General features: G+C 36.7%; 1 protein-coding gene across 1 annotated transcript in view; it reads right to left on the bottom strand.

Moving 5' to 3' along the window:
• The window catches only part of LOC120860560 (aryl hydrocarbon receptor nuclear translocator-like protein 2), a gene marked incomplete at its 5' end in the record, with an annotated part of 25201 nt that extends 16300 nt beyond the window's left edge, over positions 1-8901 (bottom strand). The window contains 4 exons of the mRNA XM_040236370.1: positions 4488-4596; positions 5784-5842; positions 8091-8197; positions 8661-8901. Of these exons, the coding sequence (XP_040092304.1) occupies positions 4488-4596; positions 5784-5842; positions 8091-8197; positions 8661-8901 (516 nt within the window). The remainder of the gene's footprint in view (positions 1-4487; positions 4597-5783; positions 5843-8090; positions 8198-8660) is intronic.
• Between the last annotated feature and the right edge of the window lie 301 nt (positions 8902-9202).

The following is a 9202-nucleotide window of genomic DNA, read 5'->3' on the forward strand; positions in this document are numbered from 1 at the left end:
GCTCCAAAATTACTGCAGATGGTGACTGCAGCCATGAAATTAAAAGATGCTTACTCCTTGGAAGAAAAGTTATGAGCAACCTAGATAGTATATTCAAAAGCAGAGACATTACTTTGCCGACTAAGGTCCGTCTAGTCAAGGCTATGGTTTTTCCTGTGGTCATGTATGGATGTGAGAGTTGGACTGTGAAGAAGGCTGAGCGCCGAAGAATTGATGCTTTTAAACTGTGGTGTTGGAGAAGACTCTTGAGAGTCCCTTGGACTGCAAGGAGATCCAACCAGTCGATTCTGAAGATCAACCTTGGGATTTCTTTGGAAGGAATGATGCTGACGCTGAAGCTTCAGTACTTTGGCCACCTCAAGTGAAGAGCTGACTCATTGGAAAAGACTCTGATGCTGGGAGGGATTGGGGGCAGGAGGAGAAGGGGACAACCGAGGATGAGATGGCTGGATGGCATCACGGACTCGATGGACGTTGAGTCTGAGTGAACTCTTGGAGATGGTGATGGACAGGGAGGCCTGGCATGCTGCGATTCATGGGGTCGCAAAGAGTTGGACACGACTGAGCGACTGAACTGAACTGAACTGATACCAATCTCTTAAAAACTTGAATTCCAAAACATTATTTTTTGAAAATCTAAGGAAATTCTGAGTTCAAAATTTATTTAAAACCTGCCTAGATGAGTAATTATGGGCCTGCATATATGCATATTCACATATATCCACACATATCTTTTCTTTCTTATGAAAGTGAAAGTGAAGCTGCTTGGTTCTGTCTGACTCTTTGCAATTCCATGGACTATTGCCTACCAGGCTCCTCTGTCCATGGAATTTTCCAGGCAAGAGAACTGGATTGGGTTGCCATTTCCTTCTCCAGGGGATCTTCCTGACCCAGAAATCAATCCCAGGTCTCCTGCATTGCAGGCAGATGTTTTACTGTCTGAGCCACCAGGGAAGCCCATAATACTATTCTTTTGTTCTATTTCTGTGCTTTTTTTCTATTAACCATATAAAGTTCTTTCCATTTTAGCATAAATAGAGCTACCTAATATTTAACTGTTGCAAAGTATAACACTGTGTGGATATACCATAATAAGTTGTGGTTATGATAAATATTTAAATCCCTACTGTAGACAAGTGCAGCAAGGAACAGTCTCATTCATGGATCTTTTTGCAGTTGTAAAAGAGTATTTGCTTCTGAGGTAGGGTTGAGTCTATGATTATATACAACTACATTTTTGATGGGTATTATTAACTTACCCTCCAAGAGCCTGCACTAATTTATGCTCCCATGGACAGTTTGACTGTTTCCTTGCACTCTCACCAATATTATCAAACTTGCAAACTTTTGACAGTCTCCTAAATGAAAATGGGTATCTTATTATCATTTAATTTTGTGTGTGTATATATATATATATATATATATATAAAATTTTAACTATGAGTGGGGTTGAGCAATTTTTAAAGTTTCTTGGCCATTTTTTTTTCAAGTCTACTCTCCAACTTTTTTTAAAATATAGAGCTATTTTTAAAACTTCCTTGACAACTGTATTCTTTATACTACCCATAAAGTTTTAAATATAAAATTATATAAAATTTATGATATATAAGGTTTAATATAACATTCAATAACTTTATACTATGAAATTCTTCATCAGTTAAGTTCAGTCGCTCAGTCATGTCTGACTCTCTGTGACCCCATGGACGGCAGCACTCCAGGCTTCCCTGTCCATCACCACCTCCCAGAGTTTACTCAAACTCATATCCATCGAGTTGGTGATGCCATCCAACCATTTCATCTTCTGTATTCCCCTTCTCCTCCTGCCTTCAATCTTTCCCAGCATCAGCGTCTTTTCCAATGAGTCAGTTCTTCGCATCAGGTGGCCAAAGTATTGGCGTTTCAGCTTCAGCATCAGTCCTTCCAATGAATATTCAGGACTGATTTCCTTTAGGATGGACTGGTTGGATCTCCTTGCAGTCCAAGAGACTCTCAAGAATCTTCTCCAACACCACAGTTCAAAAGTATCGATTCTTTGGCACTCAGCTTTCTTTATAGTCCAGCTCTCACATCCACACATGACTACTGGAAAAACCATCACTTTGACTAGACGGACATTTGTTGGCAAAGCAATGTCTCTGCTTTCTAATATGCTGTCTCAGTTCAGTTCAGTTCAGTCACTCAGTCATGTCCAACTCTTTGTGACTCCATGAATCGCAGCACGCCAGGCCTCCATGGCCATCATCAACTCCCAGAGTTCACTCAAACTCATGTGTATTGAGTTGGTGATGCCATCCAGCCATGTCATCCTTTGTTGTCCCCTTCTCCTCCTGCCCCCAATCCATCCCAATGAGTCAACACTTTGCATGATGTGGCCAAAGTATTGGAGTTTCAGCCTCAGCATCAGTCCTTCCAATGAACACCCAGGACTGATCTCCTTTAGGATGGACCAGTTGGATCTCCTTGCAGTCCAAGGGACTCACAAGAGTCTTCTTACATGCATGGAATGCAAAAGTTGGAAGTCAGAAAACACCTGGAGTAACAGGCAAATTTGCCCTTGGAATACAGAATGAAGCAGGCCAAAGGCTAACAGAGTTTTGTCAAGAAAACGCACTGGTCATAGGAAGCACTCTCTTCCAACAACACAAAAGAAGACTCTACACATGGACATCACCAGATGGTCAACACCAAAATCAGATTGATTATATTCTTTGCAGCCAGAGATGGAGAAGCTCCATACAGTCAACAAAAATAAGACTGGGAGCTGACTGTGGCTCAGATCATGAACTCCTTATTGTCAAATTCAGACTTAAATTGAAGAAAGTAGGGAAAACCACTAGACCATTCAGGTATGACCTAAACCAAATCCCTTATGATTATACAGTGGAAGTGACAAATAGATTTAATGGTCTAGATCTGATAGATAGAGTGCCTGATGAACTATGGACTGAGGTTTGTGACATTGTACAGAAGACAGGGATCAAGACCATCCCCATGGAAAAGAAATGCAAAAAAGCAAAATGGCTGTCTGGGGAGGCCTTATAAATAGCTGTGAAAAGAAGAGAAGTGAAAAGCAAAGGAGAAAAGGAAAGATATTCCCATTTGAATGCAGAGTTCCAAAGAATAGCAAGGAGAGATAAGAAAGCCTTCCTCAGTGATCAATGCAAAGAAATAGAGGAAAACAACAGAATGGGAAGGACTAGAGATCTCTTCAAGAAAATTAGAGATACCAAGGGAACATTTCATGCAAAGATGGACTCGATAAAGGACAGAAATGGTATGGACCTAACAGAAGCAGAAGACATTAAGAACAGGGGGCAAGAATACACAGAAGAACTGTACAAAAAAGATCTTCACGACCCAGATAATCATGATGGTGTGATCACTCACCTAGAGTCAAACATTCTGGAATGTGAAGTCAAGTGGGCCTTAGAAAGCATCACTATGAACAAAGCTAGTTGAGGTGATGGAATTCCAGTGGAGCTATTTCAAATCCTAAAAGATGATGCTGTGAAAGTGCTGTACTCAGTATGCCAACAAATTTGGAAAACTCAGCAGTGGCCACAGGACTGGAAGAGGTCAGTTTTCATTCCAGTCCCAAAGAAAGGCAATGCTAAAGAATGCTCAAACTACCGCACAATTGCACTCATCTCACATGCTAGCAAAGTAATGCTCAAAATATGCTGTCTGGGTTGGTCATAGCTTTTCTTACAAGGAGCAAGCATCTTTTAATTTCATTGCTGTAGTCACCATCTGCAGTGTTGAGCTTTAAGCCAACTTTTTCACTCTTCTCTTTTACTTTCATCAAGAGGCTTTTTAGTTCCTCTTCACTTTCTGCCATAAGGGTAGTGTCATCTGCATATCTGAGGTTATTGATATCTCTCCCAGCAATCTTGATTCCAGCTTGTGCTTCATCCAGTCCACCATTTCTCATGATGTACTCTGCATGTAAGTTAAATAAGCAGGGTGACAATATACAGCCTTGACGTACTCCTTTCCCAATTTGGAACCAGTCTCCTGTTCCATGTCCAGTTCCAACTGTTGCTTACTGACCTGCATACAGATTTCTCAGGAGGCAGGTCAGGTGGTCTGGTATTCCCATCTCTTTAAGAATTTTCCAGTTTGTTGTGATCCACACAGTCAAAAGTTTCATATATTAAGATAATTAGTGTATTTTATCCTATGTAATACAAACATTTTCTATGGCTTATAATTTGTCTTTTAACCTTGTTAATTACAATGGTTATAGCTATGTTTGAGTTTTTATACAATTAAATTTATCCATTTTTATCTTAATGAATTCCAGGTTCTGTGTGATGTTTAGGAAGGACTTTACAAACTAAGTTGCTACTATAAAAGTGATCTCTTCCATTATGTTACTAAAACTGGTTACTGTTTGCATATAGGAAACCTGTTGATTTTTTAATATTTGTATGGTTAATAAGATGATGATTCTACTTGTGAAAGTATTTACAGTAATCAAACATTACCTTTGTAAGTCCAGAAGTTCACCTGCAACTTCTGTTCCGATACTACCAGCACCAAGTAATATTTCCGTAGATGTTCCAGGCACACTAATAAAAGACTGTCTAGAGGATCCTAAATCATAACAAAAGATTCAACTGAGGACTTTAAAAAGTATATAACTTGGTCAATATATTTTTTCAATTCAAATATATTTCCTAATTCCCTCTTTAAAAGAAACAAACCAGCTGCATCCTAAAATGTTAGAAACATTCATGCTTACCTTACAAACATTCTCATAATGGTTTAAGATGCTCATAAAGACTGATGTGAATCAAATATATGGGAAGTCATTGAGAGATCAGTTATGACCTACAACCCTTGAGTACAGACAGTTTCTTCACACTTTAACCTCTACACTAAAGGCAGAGCAATACTATTTTTTTTCTTTTATTGAGGTATAGTTGATTTATAATACTGTTAGTTCCAGGTATGCAGCAAAGCGATTCAGTTGTACATATATGTATATATATATATATTCTTTTTCAGATTCTCTTCCATTATAGGTTATTACAAGATATTGACTATAGTTCCCTCTGCTATATATGAAATTATTATTTTACCTATAGCTGTGTGTATCTGTTAATCCCATACTCCTAATTTATCCCTCTCAACCCCTCTATTTCCCCTGTGGTAACCATAAATTTGTTTTCTCTGTCTGTGAGTCTATTTCTGTTTTGTAAATATGTTTATGTGTATTGTTTTTTTTAGATCCCACCTATAAGTGATATCATATTTGTCTTTCTCTGACTTACTTCACTTAATATGACAATCTCTAGGTCCACCCATATTGCTGCAAACGGCAATATTTCATTCTTTTTTATGGCTGAATATGACTCTACTTTTAATATTTCCTAATATGTTAATTTTTATTAATTAATGCAAATAAAATATTAACATATTCCTGTGGTAAACAACTACAATAACTTCCCCTTGGTGCTTTTCATGAATTTGACCAATAGACATTTGAGCACTCTAATATACAAGGAACTATGCTAGCAGCTGGTGGTTGATAATAAGTAGAACACCACTTCTGCTCTTAAGGGACTCACAGTCTAGGGGTGAGCCAGTTGAGTGAACAACTTATTGCGATACAATATAAGATTATAACAGAAGTGTGACCAAAGTACTGTGCGAATTCTGATAAGGATAACTCAACCCACTGAAGTCTTTTCAAGTTCACTTAGAAATTTTTCCCTCTCCAAGACATAAGGATGATAACTTTCTTAGTAATAAGTCTTCAGACCTAAAACTAAGCTTACCTTCTGATGACTGAGAGCTGCAAGGAAGCAATGATGTATCTCCAGCATCACGATGTCCCCTAGAATTCAGAAACACCGTAGGTGAATTTTTTAAGGTGAAGGAAAATGTTAAAGCAACTACATTAAGCTCTGTGTATCTGAATGGTCAGTTCTTGACCCACTAGTGTTTTATATGCATATTGTTAATATTACCACCAACACGAGGTATTGATGTGCTAAGTACCAGGGCATTTGCCAGATGCCATGTTACCCTGTAATGTATATGTTCTCACAGATGCAAATTCTCAGTTCATAGTCTAATGATAAGAAGGCAAGAATTATTGGGATGAATAATAGAATTATCAGGATGGGTAATTAGTACTTACTGCAGGTACTAAGGATTGGAGGGGCTTTTTAAAAAAACTAAATATTTTAGATAAGGAAATAGAATTGGATTAATAAAACCTTATAGTAATTTCAAATAGAACATAGAAAAATAATACTTGGAATGGGGCCATGCTAGCATATTGAGCATATCAAGAAAAGCTGGCTTTTTCTTTAGGCTGACATAGCCATAGACCAGGGCTTGGAAGGGAGTGAATGGTCTGGATTCCTGCTTATTATCCCTCAGCCAAATATTTTTACACAAGTATATGTGATCCCAAAGTTTAGAAGATGGACATGAAAAAATGATGTGGAGGCAAAATGACTTCTAACAATTATGTGCTTGTGTGCTTAGTTGCTCAGTTGTGTCCGACAAGAGTCTTTGCGACCCCATGGACTGTAGCCTGTCAGGCCCCTCTGTCTATGGGGATTCTCTAGACAAGAATACTAGAATGGGTTGCCATGCCCTCCTCGAGGGGATCTTCCTAAGCCAGGGATCGAACCCAGGTCTGCCACATTGCAGGTGGATTCTTTACCATCTGAGCCACTAGTGAAGCCTTCTTACAATTATAAACAGTTTAAAGCCACATCCACAGTGCTTTTTGGAAGGACAAAAGAAGGTCATGAAGGGTAGGAAAAAACTTTCTGAATAAATGCATCTACTGTCACATTTTATACCAAGCCAAAAGGAATTTATTACAAAAGGGCAAACTTTTAACTTAATTCTGAGAACTAATACCAATGAGCAGTGAATGAATTATATATATATATATATATATAATATACTCAAGTTACAAAATATATACTCAAGTTACAAAGCCAGGGGATCACATGGGTTTTTTTAAAATTGAAGTATAGTTGATTTACAATGATTCATGTTTTTGGCAAAGTGATTATACACACATAATATTTTCTTTTTCAGTTTCTTTTCCATTATATCATAGATTATTAAAAGATATTGAATATAGTTCTCTCTGATATAGTAGGTCCTTGTTCATCTATTTTATATGTAGTAGTTTGTATCTATTAATCATCAATTCCCAATTTATTCCCCCCTTTTCTTCTTTGGCAGCTATAAGTTTGTTTTCTATGTGAGTCTCTTTCTGTTGTGTAAATAAGTTCATCTGTGTCATTCTTTAATTAATTTTTTGGAAGGTAAAATCTCAACTTTTTATTGAGATATAATTGACATATAATATTATATTAGTTTCAGGTGTACAAGATAATGATTTAATATTTGCATATATTGAAAAATGTTCACCACAAAAGTGTAATTAACACCTGTCATTACACATAGTTACAATTTTTATCCTTGTGATGAGAATGTTTTTTAAAAATTTATTTTTTTGAATTGGAGTATAATTGCCTTACAATGTTTAGTTTCTACTATATTTCTAATTTTTTAAGATTCTATTAATATATGTAAGTGATATCATATATTTGTCTTTCTCTGTCTGACTTACTTCACTTAGTAGGATAATCTCTAGGTCTACTCATGTTACTGCAAATGGCATTAACTCAAATTATAAAGCCAGAGAATCAAATAGTTTTAATGATTTAGCAAGATGAAAAGAGGGAAACAAAGATACTCATTTGAAATTAATAAAAAGGTCTTAACAACATAAAATGTTACTTACAAAACTAAAGTGTTGACAGACACAATATATTCCAGTTCTTTGGTCCAAGGATTTGTGAAACTAAACCACTGGCTTTTTAAAGTTACGAAAGACCCATCTTTCGCTCTGAATTTGTATGAATCTGTAAATATTTTCTCTTTACTCTGTAGAACTTAACAAGAAAAGATAATAATCAGCATAACATTTTACCACTGTATAAATCAGTCCTTTAAGGATTAACTCAAGGTCCAGATTTCACAGGAATGAAAAATTAAGAGTTGAAACTATAATTAAAAAGTACTAAAAGGCAACCCCACTCAAGGCATACCTGCTTTGTGCTTGTCAGTCAAATTACTATGGTCATCCTGATGAAAATATTCATAACAAGAAGTTCCCAAGAGTTCCTGAGGCAGATATCCTAAAATTGCTGTTGCCCTAGTTTTAAAATTAAAAGTAAAGTTCAGAATTGGTGAATGTATCCCCTTCTGGAAGACTGTTTCTCCATACATGATCAGGACAGTGGAGAAGTGGACCAGGAGATGAGTAACCCTTAGCTTCACTGGGCTCCCTGTGGCTGCCCTTGACTCAGATTAGAGTTGCAAAGCAGAATGGACACCCAGGCACCAGGCTGTTCCAGAGGCCACTGACCTAATCCACGGTATACTGTTCTCACCCTGCGCCAATAAAACTGTGGCCATAGGCTGTACACGGTTTCTGCACCACTGGCTAAGAGATATTTTAAGTTTGCAATTTAGTTACAGATGTATCTGTATCTTTATTTCATTTAAGCTTCATTTCCTATTCTAAAGCTTAAAAAAAAAAACAAATCCAGCCGTGCTACTAAGCCACATCTTTAGTAGCCTTAAATATCTAGTCAGTATGGCAAATAAATGTTTACCTTTGATCAACATAGACAAATTTTCCATTAACTGCAAAACGGGTAATAAATTCAGCTGGTTTCACTTTAATCTCGCTACTGTTCTGTGGGACAATATGTGGACGTAGTCTTCCAACGGCAACAAGGCAGGTGAAATCACTCCTTTCTTTCTTATTGTCCCTTTCTTCTTCCAATTCAGCAATATTTGGAGGCCAGCTTCTCAAGTAACCAGTGCAGTGGATGGTACAGAATTTTCTGTGATCTAATTCAACAGTTTAAAAAAAGAGGATTTGTCAACTATGTCACAATAAAACTAAAAAAAGATTAAGAATCTAAAAGCATTTCAATCATTATGAATAAATTCATTACACTGACATTTATATTAGTTCTAATTCTGCTATGAAATAGCCTTTATGCTAAATATGAAAAGGGAATAGGTTGGCATTAAAAAGAAAGCATCGGTCATGTTTACTTAACAACTTAATTCCTAATGGGTTACTTTTTTTTATGTACTCATTGTATATTGAAATATAATACTGTTTTAGATATGTTACATAAAACAA

The sequence above is a fragment of the Oryx dammah genome, unplaced genomic scaffold (assembly GCF_014754425.2).
Source record: "Oryx dammah isolate SB20612 unplaced genomic scaffold, SCBI_Odam_1.1 HiC_scaffold_11091, whole genome shotgun sequence".
In the NCBI taxonomy this organism is placed as follows: domain Eukaryota; kingdom Metazoa; phylum Chordata; class Mammalia; order Artiodactyla; family Bovidae; genus Oryx; species Oryx dammah.